We start from the raw sequence: 21,689 nt of genomic DNA, 5'->3' as shown, positions 1-21,689 counted from the left end.
GGTGGCTGCCAAAAATATGACCAGGTTGGATTTTTTCACTTGTTTTCACAACTGAAAATGCAAGCGTACGGCATAATCAGCTGAAACAATGATTCTGTACGGGGACGAGCGGTGGCATCAGTGATCGCTCCTCCCATACTGTGGAGGAGATCATGTAAATGCAGCTTTCTCCGCCACTGACGAGCAGACGATTGTTAGGAAGGAAGCATTTTTTCTCGATTGAGCAGTGTTAAGGGGCACTTATGTGTATGAGGAGTTAAGATGAAGCAGAAGCAGTCAGAATACAACAGTGCTGTCATAAACGTACTCTTTTGAGAAGATTCCATTGGCCAGCACCCCTCTGTAACGACTTGCTCCTTTGTATTGGGCGAGATGAATCTGACCACCAAGTTCATCTGCAATAACGCCAGCATGAATTGCCGCTTTGCAAAGTAATGAAGTCTGCAAAAGTCAAAAAAGAAAAAAGTTAATTTGTACTATTACCAATAGAAATAGAAGACAAACTTGCAGCCATATTTCAATATTAAGTGTTTATACAAAGCCTAAAAACTTCAAAGAAAAATAGCAACACGCCTAACCTACTGGTCCATGCAGATGGCTGGTGAAAAACCTTCGGAGACAGATGTCGATGTGATAGAATAATATTACGCATCTGGAAAATCGAGTGCCGCTCGGCAGTCTTTATTGGTGCTCTGCTGTGATGTGACCACCTACAGTGGTCACATGCAGATGGACGCAACTTTATCACTTTAAGTCCGCAAAAGAGAATGAGGAGAGTGCTACAGAGGTGGCATGGGATTTTCTGGCAAGTAGAGCTATTTTACCACATGCCTCTTCTTCGCAACATTTTTAAAAGCCACAGATACATAGAAAATCTGGACAAACTCTGCTGCAGTCATCTATAGTAACATAATTAGGATTGTTTCATGGCAATCTATTGGACGTGGCTGGACCATGACTGGTAAAGCAATTTCTACAAACAGAACAATCCTGCAAGATGTGGCGATTGCTTTACTGGTCACTGTAATAAAATATGGGGTCCTTAGGAGAAAGCAGTTAAATGCATCTCTGCTGAACGGAGAGGGAAACTGCTTAGAAATTACCTTATGTACAGGAATAAATAGCAGGCCTGTCCGTCACCCTGGGGACACTGTGCAGGAATGTGCTGTGGAGCGGCAGCTGTCAGGTGCTACTATCCTGGCACATCTGTCTGTACAGAGGATGACCTGGATTTACTCAGCCTGTCTGTCAGCTGCCCAGTGATGCACACACAGCACAGATAGACGGATCGCATACCCACTGAGGCGGATCAAAGCTGAATACATTATTGTCAGCACATTAAAACCATCAAGCATATTGGAGTCTATTTCTGGTGCATATCAGAGTGTTGTGCTCTTGTTTATAGCAATATATGTAGATTAGGATTGTATGTGGTTGATTTCAAGCAATGCTAGGGTTTCTGAATAAGAAAAATCCAAGTAATCTCACTGGTATGGGAATAGTGACACAAAATGTGCTAAAGTAGTCACTGACTAATATGAAACATTCTGGAGCAGCAGAGCTGTACCTACTGCTAAACATTCTCAGCATTCCCAGCTGGACAACCAGAAGATGCGAATATAGTGCAAGTTAAGCATGTGTGCCTGGAGCCTCCTGGCGCATACACTGAATATGAAAGTATGAACAGAAGCTAACAAACACCATGCAGCCCTATGTAAAACCAAAGTTTAGGCAGGGTACTGGCTGTCCTTAAAGAGACTAGTCCTGTATGGAGACTGGAAGTGTCCTGTGGTATGACTTCTTGGCAGTGCACCATGGGAAAACAATATGCAAAGAGGTACCTCCCAAGAAAAGAGAACCATCTCACTAGCACCACCTTTAAAGGGGTTGTGCCACTAATAACACTTATCCCCTATCCACAAGACAAGGGATAAGTATTTGATCTGTAGGAGTCCAACATCTGGGAGTCCAATCACGAGCACAGGGGTCTTAAAGTGCCGTTGAACTGCCCCTGTTTATTCACTTCTATGAGACTGCTGAGAGCATTGGGCTAGGCATTCCAATAAAAGTGAATCGACACATGTGCACCACTGCTCCGTTCCCATAAGGCAATCCTGTGGCACTTAAGGACCCCCGTTGTCATTACTGGTGGTGGTCCCAGTGGTCTAACCCCCAGTGATCAAGGATCAAACACATACCAGGATATCACGATAGGTTATACAAAATGACAACTTACAAGACCAGTTTTGTCCGAAAAAGAAAACGACGTAGCCGTCAAGCACATACTTTATCAAAGATGTTAACACAGCTCTTTGTCCTAGCAACTAGGTTTTCAATGCAGGAAACAATCTTTTCACAAGCAGATAATCCATTTTTATACAGAATGTGAAAAAAATGCGAAAATGCACGCTGAGAATTTGTTCTATTCATATTCAGGTCTTGCTGAAAACGTTATTATGTAGACAAACCAGTTATAGATGGAATGTACAGTGAGGAACAGAAGTATTTGAACACCCTGCGATTTTGCAAGTTCTCCTACTTAGAAATCATGGAGGGGTCTTAAATTCACATTGTAGGTGCATTCCCACTCTGAGACACAGAATAAAAATTTTTTTAAAATATCAGGAAATCACATTGTACGATTTTTAAAGAATTTATTTGTCTTGCACTGCTGAACATAAGTATTTGAACACCTGAGAACCCAAACGTTTCCTGTAGTTCTTGACCAGGTTGGCACACACTGCAACAGGGATTTTGGCCCACTCCTCCACACAGATGTCCTCTAGATCTGTCAGGTTTCGGAGCTGTCGCTGAGCAACACAGAGTTTCAGCTCCCTCCAAAGATGTTCTATTGGATTTAGGTCTGGAGACTGGCTAGACACACCAAAAACGAGGATACTGTTAGTAAAAAAAATAATAATTTTATTAAATTACATCAGACAATAAATATCACTTGTAGTCAAAAGGGATGGGATGTAGAGAAGCGAGCCTCTAAAAAAATGGGCTCAACAATGCGGAGAAACGCATTGGAGGAAAATTGCACCTTGAGCAGCCACAGTTACCAAAATAATAGTCGGGTGACAATCAAATTGATAATGGTTAACAATGATAATGACATCACATCAGACCTCTAACATGATTATCCAAAAAATCCTTTCACCCTCCTCAGTCTAGGACTCAGGTTGAATGTCAGACTACGGCAATATCTAATAATATGACTGGTGAACAAAACCTGTAATCATGGTAACTACTTGACACTGGGTGGTACCTCCTGACGAAGCCTATGTGGCGAAACACGTGTCGAGGTTGAGGCATTTGGGGATCCATTGTCACCACGAGCAGAAGCAATATGGGTATGTAGACTTAGTTGATGTCTTGACTGACGGTACCACCCAGTGTCAAGTAGTTACCATGATTACAGGCTGTGTCCACCAGTCATATTATTAGATATTGCCGTAGTCTGACATTCAACCTGAGTCCTAGACTGAGGAGGGTGAAAGGATTTTTTGGATAATCATGTTAGAGGTCTGATGTGATGTCATTATCATTGTTATCCATTATCAATTTGATTGTCACCCGACTATTATTTTGGTAACTGTGGCTGCTCAAGGTGCAATTTTCCTCCAATGCGTTTCTCCGCATTGTTGAGCCCATTTTTTAGAGGCTTGCTTCTCTACATCCCATCCCTTTTGACTACAAGTGATATTTATTGTCTGATGTAATTTAATAAAATAATATTTTTTTTTACTAACAGTATCCTAATTTTTGGTGTTTACTTTATGTTTCTTTCTGAGGATTGAGGTGTTGCAATTGTGGGTTGTTGTAGGTTAAATAGACTGGCTAGAAACAGCAAGAATTCTAGCTCTCAAAGACCTGTTAGGCCCCTTTCACACGGGCGAGTATTCCGCGCGGATGCGATGCGTGAGGTGAACGCATTGCACCAGCACTGAATCCCGACTCATTCATTTCTATGGGGCTGTTCACATGAGCGGTGATTTTCACGCATCACTTGTGCGTTGCGTGAAAATCGCAGCATGCTCTATATTCTGCGTTTTTCACGCAACGCAGGCCCCATAATAGTGAATGGGGTTGCGTTAAAATCACAAGCATCCACAAGCAAGTGCGGATGCGGTACGATTTTCACGCACGGTTGCTAGGAGATGATCGAGATGGAGACCCGATCATTATTATTTCCCCTTATACCATGGTTATAAAAAAAGGGAAAATAAATCGCATTCTAAATACAGAATGCATAGTAAACTAGCGCTGGAGGGGTTAAAAAAATGTTTTTTAACTCACCTTAGTCCACTTGATCGCGCTGCCGGCATCTCCTTCTGTCTCCTTCTTTGCTGATTGAAGGAACAGGACCTGTGGTGACGTCACTCCGGTCGTCACATGGTCCATCACATGATCCATCACCATGGTAAAAGATCATGTGATGACCGGAGTGACGTCACCACAGCTCCTGTTCCTACAATCAGCAAAGAAGGAAACAGAAGGAGATGCCGGCAGCGCGATCAAGTGGACTAAGGTAAGTTACATTTTATATATTTGTTTTTTTTATTATTATTTTTTTTAACCCCTCCAGCGCTATTTTACTATGCATTCTGTATTCAGAATGCTATTTTCCCTTATAACCATGTTATAAGAGAAAATAATACAATCTACAGAACACCGGGTTTGGATACCAAACATGCAAGATTTTTCTCACGCGAGTGCAAAACGCATTACAATGTTTTGCACTTGCACGGAAAAATCGTGCGTGTTCCCGCAACGCACCCACACATTTTCCCGCAACGCCCGTGTGAAAGAGGCCTTACTGTGCCGTTAAAAAGTCCACCTCTACTCCACTCAATCTAACTTAGTAGCACCTGTCTGAGCTCTTTAAAGACTCCTGTCCACCCCACAGTCAGTCAGATGCCAACTACTACCATTGGCAAGACCAAAGAGCTGTCAAATAAAAGACAGAGACAAAATTGTGGACCTCCACAAGGCTGGAAAGGGCTACGGGGCAATTGCCAAGCAGCTTGGTGAAAGTAGATCAACTGTTGGAGCAATTGTTCGAAAATGGAAGGGGCTAAAAACGACTGTCAGTCTCCCTCTGTCACGGCGGACGTGCACAGTTAAACAGATAACACACCAACCAGGCTCTGGACGAGAGACTAGGAGGTGACCCTTCCCCTGTTTATCCCTGACCCCTTTCCCTGCAATGCTCAGCCCACAGACAAACCTTGAAGGTAGATTTGCTGTGTCCTCCAGCCTAAACTAACAGAACCCTGAACTCCCTGAGATGGTGAAGTGGGGAGAAAGGAGCAGCCTGCTCGCACAGAACCTCGATGGGTAAGATGACATAAACAACCAAACAAGAAAAGACACTTATCTGCTGAGAGCAGGAACAAACAGCCAACCTTCCTTCCAAACTTCCCAGACCATAACGAACAGTATAATCCGCTCAGAGCACTTAGCTGGAGACCATTTAAACTAATGACTCCACCCAGTGCACCTGATGCGGGGCAGATCCAGCTCAGCATCAAAACAAATACTAGACTCGCGCTGCAATTCTGGCTGACCTCCGCACATAGTCAGAGTGGGGCATGACACCCTCGGACTGGGGCTCCATGCAAGATCTCACCTCGTGGGGCATCACTGATAAGAAAGGTGAGGAATCAGCCCAGAACTACAAGGGAGGAGCTGGTCAATGACATGAAGAGAGCTGGGACCACAGTTTCAAAGGTCACTGTCGGTAGAACACTACGCCGTCATGGTTTCAAATCACTGCTCAAGTCATCAAGTGTCCAGGCCCGTCTGAAGTTTGCCAATGACCATCTGGATGATCCAGAGGAGGCATGGGAGAAAGTCATGTGGTCAGATGAGACCAAAGTAGAACTTTTTGGTCTAAACTTCACTCGTCGTGTTTGGAGGTAAAACAAGGATGAGTTGCATCCCAAGAACACCATCCCTACTGTGAAGCATAGGGGTGGTAACATCATGCTTTAGTGGTGCTTTTCTGCGAAGGGGACAGGACGACTGCACTGTATTAAGGAGAGGAGGAAGGAGGCAATTTATTGTGAGATTTTGAGCAACAACCTCCTTCCCTCAGTCAGAGCATTGAAGATGGGTCGTGGCTGGGTCTTCCAACATGACAACAACCCGAAGCACACAGTCAGGATAACCAAGGAGTGACTCCGTAAGAAGCATATCAAGGTTCTGGAATGGCCTAGCCAGTCTCCAGACCTAAATCCAATAGAAAATCTTTGGAGGGAGCTGAAACTCTGTGTTGCTCCGCGACAGCCCCGAAACCTGACAGATCTAGGAGATCTGTGTGGAGGAGTGGGCCAAAATCCCTGTTGCAGTGTGCACACCTGGTCAAGAACTACAGGACACGTTTGACCTCTGTAATTGCAAACAAAAGCTTCTGTACCAAATATTAACACTGATTTTCTCGGGTGTTCAAATACTTATGTTCAGCAGTGCAAGACAATTCAATTCTTTAAAAATAATACAATGTGATTTTCTGTTTTTTTTTATTTATTTTATTCTGTCTCTCAGAGTGGGAATGTACCTACAATGTGAATTTAAGACCCCTCCATGATTTCTAAGTAGGAGAACTTGCAAAATCGCAGGGTGTTCAAATACTTCTGTTCCTCACTGTATGCCCTGGGACACGTTTCTAATAAAGGCCATGTACCATGAGTTAAGATAAAAGCCTGTACGGCAAATTTTTTAGTCTTACAAAAGTACAGACCATGTGACAATTTTTTAACTGGCTATAGAATTAACAAAAAAAAAGCAAAAAGGCAGGCAGCACAGCAGTAAGAAGAGTAAAAACGGAGTGCCAGCGGCTGTAGAGGCGATCCACCAACCATAAATCTAAAAATTGACTGAACTCCACGGCACTTCCAAAATCAAACGTACGGTATGTTTATTCACCAAGTGACAGCGACGTTTCGGTCTACTCAATGGAACCTTTCTCAAGCAGTGATGGCTATAGAATTAGAGACAGCTCCGATGAGTCGGGAGACATTTTAAAGAATATTGCAGACAACAGGGTAAATTTACTAAGCTAGAATGCAGGAGATTTCTGGCTTAGGCCTCTTACACACGACCGTATGTATTTTGCGATCCATAAAAAATAAAAATCGGATGACATCTGTGTGCATTCCGTAGTTTGCGTAACGGAACAGCTGGCCCTTCATAGAACAGTACTATCCTTGTCCATAATGCGGACAATAATAGGATATATCTAATTTAGTGTCGCTAAATGTCTAAATATTAGATATGATTAGTAAATCTGGGCCAAAGTCAGGGTCAGCAAAAATACAGAAAAACCTGCCCCACATTACAAATTAAAAAGAGGTCAACCAAGAGCTATGCATGTAGTAGTGTCATACGTGGAACATTTTATGACTAGTTGGAAGTTTGCAACAAATCCTGGCTGGATTGTAGTTTCCTGATGACAATTAAGGCTTGGTCATAGTATATTCTATGTGAATTCCATTTACATGAATGAGATGCAAAGCCAAGACAATGTCGTGAATAACTTCAGAAGTCTATATACAAGGACTGAAACTAGGAATCATCTGTCACCCATTGTTGGGAAACCAGACAGCTCAATTGATGTACAAGGAGAGAGCACCAAGCGCTCTAATGTCATTTTGATCACCGTCATATATAATTGTCAGGTGTGGCAATTTGCTGGCTTCTCATTTGGTTTCTTGAGCTACCTGAGGATCTTCAAAGGACTTCTGGGACACACCAAGCAATCAGTATGTGACACAGAGGTGAGATCTTAGAGGTCACTAATCTCAGCTTCCTTCATGTGGTTGGGTGGTGACTGCATCACCATGATGGGTGGGTACTTGCAAGCTTTTCATTATAGTCACTTGCTTTGAGTTTCTATTTTACCACAGCCACCTGACCTTGACCTTGTTTCCCATAAATCTCACCAATTACTGGGCTTTCTCACATCCTATTGTTAACAACAGGATCAGTTAACTAAATGGACTAAAAATGAAGCCAATGTCAAAAATTAAGGGACTCAATAAATCAATAAAACTCTGGAGTATAATAATGTTGTGCTGTATCTTGGGTCTTCTATATTCTAGGTTTACACAGAAATTGAGAATACCTCTCTCTATATGCTACTGTAATTGAGGTACCTAAAGTCTAGCTTCCTGGGGTTTTTACAATCCTATTCAATTTTGACCCAAGCCATAGAAAACCAGTGCACCAAAGTAATACTTACATCTCTGTAGCCTTCTTGCACATCCCCCGATATATCCCCTTCAACATCTCTACAGCCAGCTGGACAGAACCTGCTGCAAAAATAAGACAAAGCAAAATTCAGCCAAAATGGATGGTATTTTACATATTAAACAGCGAACCATACATGGAAGTATGACCCACATTCACCACGCTTATAATCCCTATTTGTTTTATATAATAGGCTCATTTTATAAAGTTGAAGGTAAAAAGGTCAAACCAAGCTAAAATGTTTGAGAGACGTTCAGGGTATGTTCAGACGCAGCCTAAATTGACTTAGTGTGGATTTTAAATCTGTACCACGTCAATTTATTCTATAGATTTCACTGCAATCTGTGGCAAAGCGGCTGCAGAAAATCCACCCCAGGTGGCGGTACCTTCATAGGTATCTAAAACTAACTGAGGAACTTAGATGTTAAAATGTTACCTGTATTCAGTATCCCTATAGTGGTTGGAACGGGCCAGGCAAGTGATCAAATCTGTTTTCAAAGGAAAAAAACTAATCATAAATCATAGCCATAAACAAACAATATCAGTTCATTTCCATATCCCCCACCTTAGTTTCCAGCCTGTCTGCCAGTTAAAATCAGCAAGACAGTGTCATTTACGCAACACACTTTGGTGGAGATTTAAGAAGACTGGAGTTTCACGTGCCAAGCTGAAACGGATTTGTGTCAAAGTGAAATGTGCCAAATTTGTTAAAGGGGTTGGCCACTTTCTGATATTCTGTACAGGTCACCATGCCCCCTTGTTAGGCAAATTTTCTGTGCTGTCCGAACGGAGGTCCTGTCCATAAGTTGGCCGCTGATGGAGGCAAATTACCTCCATGTGATGTCTCCTTTATTCAAACACCCTGCACTAAACTCCCAACAGTACAAATGCAGATGCAGAGCATTTGGACAACACAAAAGACTTGGCAAACAAGGGGGCATACCTTATGAAATATAGAAAATGGTGCAGACATTTTAACAAATACTATATTAGTAAGTGTCATATAATCATCTTAGTCAAAAAAACAAGAAAGTGGCCAACCCCTTCAAGTGTTGCACTTCTCTTAATAGGTTTGACGCATCTTGGACTGTACTAAAGACAGAAAATGAAATCTGCAGCTGCTATGTGTAGGCGTAGATTTGTGTGGTTCAGAAAATGTGCCATTTTCAATCATTCGATAAATGTGTAAGAAACCTGCTGCATATTGGGGGAGCAAGAAGAGTTCCATTGCTGTCTATGTGGACGCCCAGAAAGGGCCAATTGGAGATGAAGTGGCGTAGTGCTATCCTAGTGCTACTCCTTCACTCTAGCCATCAGTGACTTTACACTGGATCCAAGCCGCTAAAGTTCGGCAGCATATCCTCATGACATACTGCCAATGTCTGATGAGTCAACTCTTAATATTCAGGAAATAACAAGAAAACGACCTTCCCGTACATGCTGTTAACCCCATCAATGACCCCACTGTAAATTTATACATAAGCTACAATGGTGTATATAGATCAATGGTTATAGAGGCTCACCCACATGCAGGTAAGGATAGGTGCTCTTGTTGGATTTGACACACCCAGTCAAAAAAAACGAATGTGCCGAACAATAAAGAGCAACAGGCACTCGACTTCTGAAACCACACTAAGAGATTGGAGTATAAATAGATATATATTTATTAAGTGGTATCGCCTATAAATCTCCTAGGACTAAGTATAATAATGTATCAGAATCTGAGGAAGGAGTGAGTTGACACTCCGAAACGCGTATGGTTAAAGAAGCCTTATACCTATGCACCCCAAAACCCACGACTTTATATCTATGGATATGAACTAGAGGAGCGCCCTACGAAAAGTAGAAGATTCGCTCTGAGGGACAAGCAGTATACGAACCTCCCTTTCTCACTGAGGATAAGACCGTACTGGAGACCAGCCCTGCAAACACATGGGACGCCAACCCCGACCACGTGGGACACCAGTCACTGCTCTCGGACCAGTGTATGCAGCGCAGCCGGGAGGTGAACCACTTCGCTCGGAGCGGTCTTCAGGAAGGATGTAATAGACAACCAGGTACTGGCTGCTGCGTGGGACGCCACACAGCTGTGGTACCGCATGACATTTTCAACTAAGGCATAAAGGGATAAAATGTTTTATTCACACATGGTAATTTACTGAAGGGGACTGTGCTGCAACTGAACAGGCACTTTAAACCATCTAACCTGCAACCAGTCAAGGCGTAGTTACTATATATATTTATACGTTCTAAGGAGTATTGGCACATGGTTGACTGCAAGCGTGTATTAATGATGAATGAAACTATGATGAATTGAAACTACTCCGAATGATATCATACCTTTCAGAAGATAGGTTGATATAAAACAACCTTTGCAAAGGGGAATAAACTGAGGGAGCCTTTACTTTACATACAGAATTACTCTCATGTGGACTGCATTGTTGTTGGTTTGAACAATAGAAACCACGTTTACGATTCCACCCTAAGTTGCAAGAGTACCTTTACTGTTTTGCACTGCAGGAACAGTATAGATGTACTGTATTTAGCCCACCCACCATTTATTGTTTTACTCCATTGTTTTTAACCGATTGTTTTTATGTGCTTTTTGATATACTGTTTTGACTCCAAGATTCTGATACATTATTATACTTAGTCCTAGGAGATTTTTAGGCGATACCACTTAATATATATCTATTTATACTCAAATCTCTTAGTGTGGTTTCAGAAGTCGAGTGCTTGTTGCTCTTTATAAGCTACAATGGAGTGACTTCCATTACCTGGATGATCACTGCTGGCAAAGTTGATTAAAAATCCACGTCCAGACACATGGAGCCTGCTCTCGAAACGGATCCTGACCTCATTGGTGTCCAGATAAAGCTCTTTAGATGCCGTGTTCTGGTTTCCACAATAGCTAGCTAAAAGAAGAACAAAGACTTTTATCAGACAGGATAAATTCACCCAGCTATGATACTCAAAGCTCCATATCTTGTGCCCCAGATGCAATGTCCCAAATAAAAGACATCAAATGTGCTGTACAAGACATGTAGGGGGGGGGGGGGGGGGGGGGCTTCTCCCTAGTGCAGTCCAATGGTAACCCCCTCGGTAAAGTTACATGTGCCCAGTGGGTCAGCAAATATAAACTGGCAGTGAAAATCACAAACCCCTTTTTCTGGAGTGAGGTAGCAAAGAGAAATTATGAGCCCATGCATGATCCTTGTGGATTTTATCAGTCATTACTGCAGGCAGGAGGCCAGGAGCCTTACAAGTCTGCAGCAAAATGTTAGCGAAATGATGAAAAGTATATAGAAACCATACAGCCTCCCCCTGGAAGAGATCCACAATCAGACAGGAAAGGCCACGGAGACAGATAAGAAGCACACAGGCACTGATGGGAGATAGTCAGCTCTATCTTCCTCCGCTCAGCAGACAGATCTTTATAATCACTTCTGCCGGTCATTGCTAGATGGACCTTTCATTTCAGTAAATCACAGTTCGTATCGTTCATCAGAGCGCTGGAAAAGAAGTCTATGATGGAGCCAGGAAGTGACTTTATTCCTTAGGTTCACTAGCAGAATGCCCGCTAAGGCCTCTTTCATACCACCGCTAATGGTTTCCATTGTTCTGCTCCAATATAGGAGCAGAACGAATATAACCAAAGTGCTAAATCCTGATGACTATAATGGGGTCCGTTCAGGATCCTGTTTTTTTTTTTTTTTTTTTTAGCAGTGAAAAAGTGAAAAAGTCCTGCACACGAGACTTGTACCTCCGCTATTTTTGATGGAATCTGTGGAGGAAGCACCGATCGGAGCCTCCAACATCTGATTAGCTACTAATATAAACCTACTGACAGAACGTTTCATAAATGTGCAAGGAATAAACAAACATACTACTAAATGCCATAAGAAAGAACCATTGGATTACACAGAATGAAATTCAATTAAAATTCCACGACTAGTGACCATATGCAGTCGTCATTAACGCTATAGATTATATGGGTTCTGCAGAAACAGAGAATAGGAACAGAATAGGAATAGGGCATTTTTTGGCTCCATCCGCTTACTGGAGCAGATCACTGACAGTTATACCACATGTCCACGACTATTCCAGCTTCCTTTTCTGGTGGAATACAACAGATTCACATCCGTTCTGACAGATCTTCCCTGTGTACACACAATACAATACACAATCTAATTCCTGACGTCATGCATAGGCTAAATAACAGGAAACCATCATTTGTCCAGGAATGACTTGAACCCAAACATGACCATCTCAGAAGAATAGGAGAGACATAAAAACCGACACAAAGACAGTGTCCCGTAATATGATTAAAAAAAAAAAAAGCAGACATGAGTCCTTGTCACCTTGCTAAATAAACATCTACAGGAAACCAGGTACAGAGCTGTAAAGCCCAATTTACAGCCACCTCCTATCTGATGAAAGAAGAGGCACACTCATTTACATCACTGTTTTCTGGATAAAAAACAAACAAACGAGTGTCTCATGGAAGAGTAGACCACATTCCTAAAGGTGGATTTACACGGCCTGATATTCAGGCAAATTATCAGGAACAAACATTCCTGCGAACGCTCATTCCCAACAATCTGCCCATCTAAATATGCCACCGAAACTCTCTTCATCAGGTGATCCTGTCATTTGTGCAGGCACCTAAATTATCATTTCTGGGCAGCAAAAAGAATAAAAAAATTCATAAGTTGTGAACAGGCCTTAAAAATGGTTGCTTCATCACAGACACCCTTTTCAGAAAAAGAGCTGCAGTGGCGATCGTGTGAAAAGAAGCTGCAGCAAGCCGGATGATATTTTCCCTAAGAAATGCAGTACAAAATAACATCCATTTACATGTAATACAAACGCAGTTCGAGTACACTAGAATGGAAGCCGCTCATGCTATGGCATGTTTTCAAGCGTATGGAAAAGAATGTTAAAAATTGAATTAGAAAAAGCAAAAAAAAAAAAAAAAAAAAGTTAAAGTTAAAACATCTCATGAAACGCGCATATGGTGGCATTTTTTTCCCCGTAGCCTACTAGCAATCCACTTCAGAAGTGGCATGTTTCTTCTCCAAATGGGGAAGGGCTAAAATAGCTGGTGTTTTTGTGCACACTTCTGGCAGCATTTCTGCCTTTAAAAATTGCACTGCTCACAGGGGCAGGTCAGCCTACTGATCTGCTACTGTTTTTTACGTGGCGGATTCTTGTCATGTTAAGCCCTTTACACTGCACAATTGAGCTGACGAATCGGCTGCTCGTCAGTGGAGGAGACATTTACACGCCATTATCTCCTCCACAGTATGAGGAGGAGCAATCACTCATCCCCATACAGACTCATTGTTTGCCGGCAACAGAGTGTGTTTAGTCGGCATGATCTGCTGCCGGCAACCGATGACTGAAGTGACCGCTCAAACGATCTTATTACCCGATGAACGAGGTTACTCTTGACGAGGGTATTGGTTATTCCCGTTCGTCCCCTGTATACCTCTCTTCCTTTTTATTAACCCCTTGTCGTCGTCCCCCAATAGATTTCCAACCCAGCGATCTACCCCCCCATCCATCCGTTAATAAAACTCGGACACCAAGCTGAAATAAATTGGCCACAGCAGCTGTTTATTAGCATAAATTATATAAATACCCATAACCACTTAGTTATCAAAAACAGACATAACCATTACTTCCGGGGGAGGTCCTTGAAGCCCCAAAAACTGAGTTGCCCCACCGGGGTGAGCCATCTTGCCTCCAGCCGTTGCCCGCCAGCTCGGAAGCACCACTGAATGGCCCCCTTTACTTCCGCCACAACTGTTCGCCCACCATGTGAGTCCAGCCCCAACCATGGTGCCCTCCCAATCTCCTCACCTGCAAATATCACCAACTTCAAGGACCCCCCACCGCCACCAATGCACAGATTTGACCCCTTAATTCTGTGCGTCCCTCCACATTCTTAAGGCAGTCTCGATTCCCTCCTGCAACGCCAAACTCCACATATCCAACCCAACAGCATTGAGATGCACTCCGGACCGCCAAAATCCCCCAACACCCTTCTCCAGCTCCACATATCTAACTGCCACTGCCCCATTCCTAGCCATAAAACGACCTATCGCCCTATTAACTTTAACTCTGGCCCTATTGACAGCATCCACAGACCTAGCCCCCCTCCAAACCATCCATCCTCGGGACTATGTCTGACTCTGACCAGACAGTCACTAACTTGGGGAACAACGCCCACAACCTCAACATGTCGAATTTGATATCCCTCACCAGCTCCCGAAATGGCCGCACCGCCAAATCATTCCCACCCGCATGCACCACTAACACATCCGGTGCTCTATCCCGCTTAACAAAACGGTGCACCTCTGGCAGCACCCCACTCCACACCATACTCCTACGACCCAGCCACCGACCGATCAAGACCCAGTTGCTGACCGTCCGGCCGAACCGCTGCCCGGACGGCCCCCCAAAAGACATAAGAATGTCCTAATATCCACACCAGAGTGGGTACTGTGCCTGTAACGAGAAAAACGCAAAGAACAATACTGCCAACAACATCCGCAAGGAAAACCATCATCATCCCCCAACCTCCTTAACTACAAACGATTCAACCGAATATAGGACTTAAAACGAGCCGATACCCAACGCTTTATGACCTCATCACCCAACCCCCACTTGGCCACCCCTGTCGCTGCGCCGATTCTGAACGAATGGCTCAAATACTCTGCCTGACCCAACCCCAACATATCCAAACACCGTGCAAAAACTGCTGAAAACTGAAACCGGGATAAAAAGAATCCATTGGCATGCACTAACAACTGCCACACCCCAACTTTCAATTCCGCCCCGTAGTCCCGCATACAACGGACTGGACACATTACACAGTCCGGAATAGCGAACAAATCCACCCTCCGTCCCTTCCCCTCCACATCAGTCTTTGAACGGCGTATCACAAATTCTAACCTATCCTGGAATAAATCCATGTCATCCCTCAACAACCCTCCCTGCCGTCTCACTTTCGGACAAACCAGCTCCCCTAAGCGTAACGCTCCAAAGAATGCCAAGGAAAAAGCTAATTTAAAGAGATGCACCTCCCACGCCGAACTACACACCCCCATTAACTGCTCCCCCAACTCTAACAGTAATGCAAAAGACACCGGCCTCCTAGTGTCCTCCCCCGAATAACCAGAAACGACTTGGTAAAGTCCATCATTTTTCTTAACTTAAACCCAAACGCCAGCCCCGCTATATATCTATTTATTTTGCTTACCGACCAGCCCTCATCCCTACAATGACCTATAAACATTAACAATGAAAAATCTAAATCCTCATTCCCCACTTCAAGCCTACTACACCAATCCTCTCAACACTGCCAAGCTGTCAAATAAGTAGCCCACGTACCGGGCGCCAATGAAGCCTAAATAAGCCCCGCTACGGTCCCTCCAGGAGATCCCACAGACACGCCGGACAAGGCAGCCCGAATTCCTCCGCCTCCGGGGCCAGCTGCCGAAACCGCTCCCACTGAACGAGAGAGAGCATCAGCAACACCATTATCGACCCCCGGCACATGCACCGCCACCACCCAGGTATTGAGTGACAAACACTCCAAAACCAGCCGCTGTAGCAGCCGTACCACTAATGGCGACGAGGCCGACAATCAGTTTATTGCCTGAACCACCCCAAAGTTATCACAGTGAAAGCGAACCTTCCTATCCCGAAAAAACCTCCCCCCATACCATAACCGCCACTACTATAGGAAAGAGTTCTAGCAACACCAAATTCTTCACCCAGCCTTTTTCAACCCAACTAGCAGGCCAACTGCCAGCACACCATTGGCCCCCGCAAAAAAAAAAAAAAACGCAATTCCCCGCTGCATCAGTAAACAACTCGAAATCAAAATGAGTCCACCACCTCCCCCATGAATAACGAGCGACCGATGTACTGCCCCAAAAAGGAGCTCCGAACTTGTAAGTCCGCTCGCAGTTCTTTTCTTAAACTAATGTAGTGGTGTGGTGCAACTACGCCCGCCGTCGCTCCTGCAAAAAACCCTCCCCATAGGCATAATCCGGCTCGCAAAATTTTGTTTCCCGAACAGTGATTAAAGTTCCCGCAATTGTATCTTTCAACCGCATTCCCCTTGCCACTACCCTCTTCAAGTCCTCCAACTTGTCGCTAGGCAATCTACATTCCATCCTGATCGTATCAATCACTATCCCCAAGAAACTCAATTCCGTGGCCGGTCCCACATTCTTCTCCGTCGCCAAAGGAACCCCAAACAACGTACCAATGGTATGCAACAACAAAGCGCAAACCCGCGACTCAGGAGGGCCAATACACAGAAAATCGCCCAGGTAGTGAATAATAGATTCACAGCCTGACGCATCCACCACCGCCCATTCCAAAAATGAGCTAAATGTCTCGAGGTATGCGCACGACAGGGAACAAACGATCGGCAGACAACAAACCAAGAAAAAAAAACCCTTCCCAAAAACACCCCAAGTGCAAACAACCCGAGTGCACTGGCAATAACCGAAACGCAGCCTTAATATCCATCTTTGCTAGTAACGCTCCGCTCCCCAACTTTTTAACCCACGCCACAGCCGCGTCAAATGAGGTATAGACCACTGAACACAAGCCGGGGTCAATACAGTCATTGACAGACGATCCTTTTGGAAAAGACAGGTGATGAATCAGGCGAAACCTATTCACCTCCTTCTTTGGGACTACCCCCAGCGGTGACACCCGCAAATTACTGAATGGTGGTTCCGCAAACAGGCCAGCCATCCCCCCCAGCAAGACCTCTTTGTAAAGTTTTTCCGCCACTACTCTTGGATGCTCCCTTGCCGATCGCAAATTTCGTTTTGACAACACCCCCTCCCCTGGATCGAACAGAATTTTGAATCCCCACAAAAACCCCTCCCTAATCAACGCCGCGGCCCCTTTATCCGGATATCTACCGAGGTACAGCTCCATCCTTTCCAAACGTACCGGCGTCTCCCCCTTTGCTATTGATATCGCACCCCCTCTGTCTACCGCCCTTAAAGCATCGTGCCGCTCCATGCAATCCACCACATACTGAGCACTCATGATTGAACTTACATTTTGCGCCGAATTTACAGCCACCCTCGTTAAACCAGAAACAGTCCACTCGCGGACGCAGATGCAAGATGGGATGAACTCCCCCCATACACCCGGTACGCCTGACCAATTGAATCCAAAAAGCAAAACAGCCCTGAACAACAATCGGGGGCCTTCTCCCCAATATCGCAAACAACTGCAACCAATTAGCAAACGTTTGCGGTATCAATCGAAATCTTTGCTTTTCTTCCCCTCTTCCCTCCGTGCCCTATCCAGGTCAAACCTCTCCAGTGGAAGCAGCGAAAAAATCTCCACATACTCACCTTTCCATATTCGCCCTTTCACCTCTTACTTCAAATGAGCCCCCAACGGACCCTCAAAACAGACATATACCTCACTGTTTCCTCTGCAGACTGGCCGCCCGCCTGTGTTTGTACCGACGCCACGTTACTGGTCCCCTCCAGCCTACCTCCCCCACAAACCCAGACCCCCCCCCCCCCCCGGAACCCCCGCCACACCCCACGCCGGCAACAGGGATACCCCTCCCATACCCCATCCTGCTAATAAGCCCGCCAGTCCCCCCAGAAGCTGACCCAAACACCCTACCTAGATCCATCTGGGGCCCCCCACCCCCGCCATTAACCATCCCCACCCCCAAAAGGTCCCAGCGCAATCTCACCTGGCTGCTGTGTCCCCATCAGCCGCAGATCCTGACTCCAGATGACTGCTCCTCAGCGACGACCCTCCAGATCCTGAAGCAGGTGAGTCTTCACACTGTCCCCTGGCAGTGCCCATGCCAGGGACGATGGAACAGGGTTCTCCACTGGATCACTCACGGGGGGCGGAGCTTCTTCCCTGCTGCTGCCTAAGTGAAGGGGGCCTGCTGCACTCTGCCTCCTGACTTGCAGCAGCCCCGTGCCTCTGGATATCAAGATCCTGCTGGGGGGCACCTCCTTAACCTGGGTCCGTGGAAGTGCCCGCCGTGCCTGGTCCGGAACCCACGCCGCCGCTTCCTGTAGCACGAGGTGACAGAGCCCGGCCACCTCTGGGGCTCCGCCTACACAATGGATTCCTCCCACATTGGGGCATGCGAGAGGAAACTTTTGCTGCGCCCCGACGTGGAGGGTCCTTAGAAGGGCTTCGAATCTGGCGCTGAGCCTGGGGGGGGGGGGGTAAAGGTGGGGTAAAGCGCGCTGGCGGTCGTGCCCGGATTACCGATGGCTGGGGCGGGACAGGAGCCCCAGCCGCCCCCCTCAACAGCAGCTGCACCTGGTTCTGGACCCAGTCGGTGCCGCCCTTAACTCCCTAATGGCCCCTTCTAGCTGATCCATGATGAGGTCAGGTAAGCACGTATCACAGCTAACTAACCTCTCTTAAAATGGCTACCTTCTTCCCTTTATTACCCTAAATCTCTACCCCTACCCTCAAACTGGCCAATCATACCCCCCCAATAAATTACCTAGCCCAACCAACTCCCTGACCTATCCCATTCCTCTGGGGGTCTCACTAACCAAACCCCCGTCATGTGGCCTCCCCTAAGGGCTCTGCCCCCCCAGTCCGGCCATTACTGGATTCCAATTTCAGCGACATTCATCTAAAGTGTATCTCCAGCTTGAACCTGGTCATACACAGTCAGGCAGTGTTCTATTGGTTGTTGGAAATAGTGTATGTGCTTATTTTCACACCTTACAGAACAAATCTGAGACGGATTGTATTATTTCCAGAAATATGATTTAGGTTAATGATCATGGACCAAGTGCCCCAAACCATAAACCTCTTTATTGTGCCTATAAAACCTCTAGGAACCGCACAAGGACTGTGTCATGGTCAAGTGCTAAACATGACAGGAATTTTAGGAATGCACATAAACTGCACAGTCCATTCTGAGATCTGTAACTGAAGAGAACGGGCGGGGATAACAAAATAAGGTGAGAACACAGTCCCTATGCAAATATCTGGTGACATAACAGCTGCCTGAAGAAGCTCAGGCTGAAGAAAGCATGAGGCCAGCCCCAGAGAGGTCATCTGAGGGTAAGAGGACATATGCCCAGACTGCTAAGCTCCAGAACACAACCTGTTAACCGGCTAATTAATTGTAAGAGAGCTAACACTTCATTAATCTCTAATCTCCTCAGAGTTTACTGTACTGAGACGGCTAAGTAGACATGGTGGACCAACACGAGCTGCAGAACTTCTCAACATGGCTGCTCCTACAGAGAGAAGTAGGCGATGGCTGAACAACTGCCGAGGGAATGGCCGTACACTTTTCAGTCCATGTTGGACATTACAGTTGTTCAGACTGGCCACACATGATCAGAGACGCCGAGCAATGGCTGAAACGATCATCTGAGATATGGTTGACTGCCTCACCAGCTATCGGAAAAAACACGGCCAACATCTCTCCAGACAATAACAGTCATGGGTCAGATGAAATTATCATCTGTTAAATTCCACCAACTAAATTTTTTGGTTGAACTCAGTCTTTATTAACTTTAGACTAAACAGCATGGGCACCTAAACAGTTTCAGCATAACAACAACCTTATGTTATAATAATTGGTGTTTACATAGCATTAACATATGTCATCTTACAACCAGAAAAAAATTAAATCAAAAACATTCTAACACCCTCAAAGAGCACCAGTCAGCAGGATCAACTGTATTAAGGCTACTTTCACACTAGCGTTTTTACTGGATCCGGCAGGGTTCAGCAAAAACGCTTCAGTTACTGATAATACAACCGGCTCCATCTGTTATGAACGGATCCGGTTGTATTATCTTTAACATAGCCAAGTCGGACCCGTCATGAAGGACTCGTCATGAACACCATTGAAAGTCAATAGGTGACGGATCTGTTTTCTATTGTGGCACATTGGGTCAGAGCATCCCAGGACGGAAAGCAAACCGCAGCATGCTGTGGTTTGCTCTCCGGTATGAGAACTGAATGCATTTTGGAGCGTTCTGTTCTGTTCAGTTACGTTTTGTCCCTATTGACAATGAATGGGGACAAAACTGAAGCTTTTTTTTTTCCGGTATTGAGACCCTATGACGGATCTCAATACCGGAAAATACTAACATTAATGTGAAAGTAGCCTTAACCAGGTTAGTAAGGTGGATACTCGTCTTGAGAAAATGGATTGCGGTGTTATTCTTTATGCAAATTAGTGCTTTGGTGCACTGAGGGGCGTGGCCAGCACTGGAAAGCTGAGGAGCACTAAGGGGCTAGGACCCTCCCCTCTCTGTATGAAGCCCCCATTTCCATAAAGAACAAAGCCTGTTTTTTCTTAGGAAAACCACAACCGATTTTCACAAGGCAGGTATCATTTTAATCAGCAGGATTCACCCTACCAGAGAGTATGCTTGTTTAAAAGGTCGGTCCATTTCCTAAAAAAAAAAATTGCAATACCCTTAAAAAAGGATCTGTCCTCACTCTTGAAATAACGGTTTTAGTGAATACGTCTGGAACATTCTCTCTCATAACTTTGCATTATGTCTCTACTCTGTTACGCCTTATGATAGAGATGTCGAACATAAAATTTTCCGTTCGCGAACAGCCATAGACTTCAATAGACAGGCCACAATAGTGATGGAAAAGTTGTTTCAAGGGGACTAACACCTGGACTGTGGCATGCCGGAGGGGGATCATGGCAAAACTCCCATGGAAAATTACGTAGTTGACGCAGAGTGTGGTAAGTTGGATTCGCAATGCGATTAATATAACCTGCATTAAATCGCATTGCGAATTCAACTTAGAGCTAAGTTCCTGATGGTTGTATTGCTAGAATTGACGAATATAACACTATATTCTCAATCTTCGTTATATTCTAGCAATACAACCATTAGGAACCCAGCTCTGAGTTGAATTCACAATGCGATCAATATAACCTGTATTAATCGCATTGCGATTACAACTTAGTCAAATTTGTGACACTGCAGCTTCAGAATGAATCTAAGATGGATGCTGTCCTTGCTTTTTGATAGGAGGTGGGAGGGTCTGGGAGGGAGGGTATGCTGATTGGCTGGAATGTGTCTGCTGACTGTGAGGTACAGGGTCAAAGTTTGCTCAATGATGATGTATAGGGGGCGGACCGAACATCGCATATGTTCGCCCACCGCGGCGAACGCGAACAAGCTATGTTCGCCGGGGAATAGTTCGGGACATCTCTACTTATGAATAAATTGACAACCAGACTACAATTTTTTGTGAAATGGGGCGTGTACCTATACAGTTTGGCATTTGCCAATTATCGATACATTTCTAAGAGGAATAACAGAGGGCTAATGAACAGTTATGCGAAAAGATGCCCCTGAATTATTTATTATATAAAAAATAAATAAATAAAAACACATTTTTACTAAAAC

General features: G+C 44.9%; 1 protein-coding gene across 1 annotated transcript in view; it reads right to left on the bottom strand.

Annotated features, from left to right (window-relative positions):
* DCBLD1 (discoidin, CUB and LCCL domain containing 1) overlaps positions 1-21,689 on the bottom strand; it is a 65,232-nt gene that overhangs the window by 24,078 nt on the left and 19,465 nt on the right. Inside the window, 4 exon segments of the mRNA XM_040428917.1 lie at positions 308-441; positions 8,246-8,318; positions 8,690-8,741; positions 11,031-11,168. Coding sequence (XP_040284851.1) covers positions 308-441; positions 8,246-8,318; positions 8,690-8,741; positions 11,031-11,168 — 397 coding nt within the window.

This window comes from Bufo bufo, chromosome 4 (assembly GCF_905171765.1).
Source record: "Bufo bufo chromosome 4, aBufBuf1.1, whole genome shotgun sequence".
NCBI classification, from domain to species: domain Eukaryota; kingdom Metazoa; phylum Chordata; class Amphibia; order Anura; family Bufonidae; genus Bufo; species Bufo bufo.
Note: the sequence above shows the minus strand (reverse complement) of the source record. Positions and strands in the feature narration are given on the sequence as shown.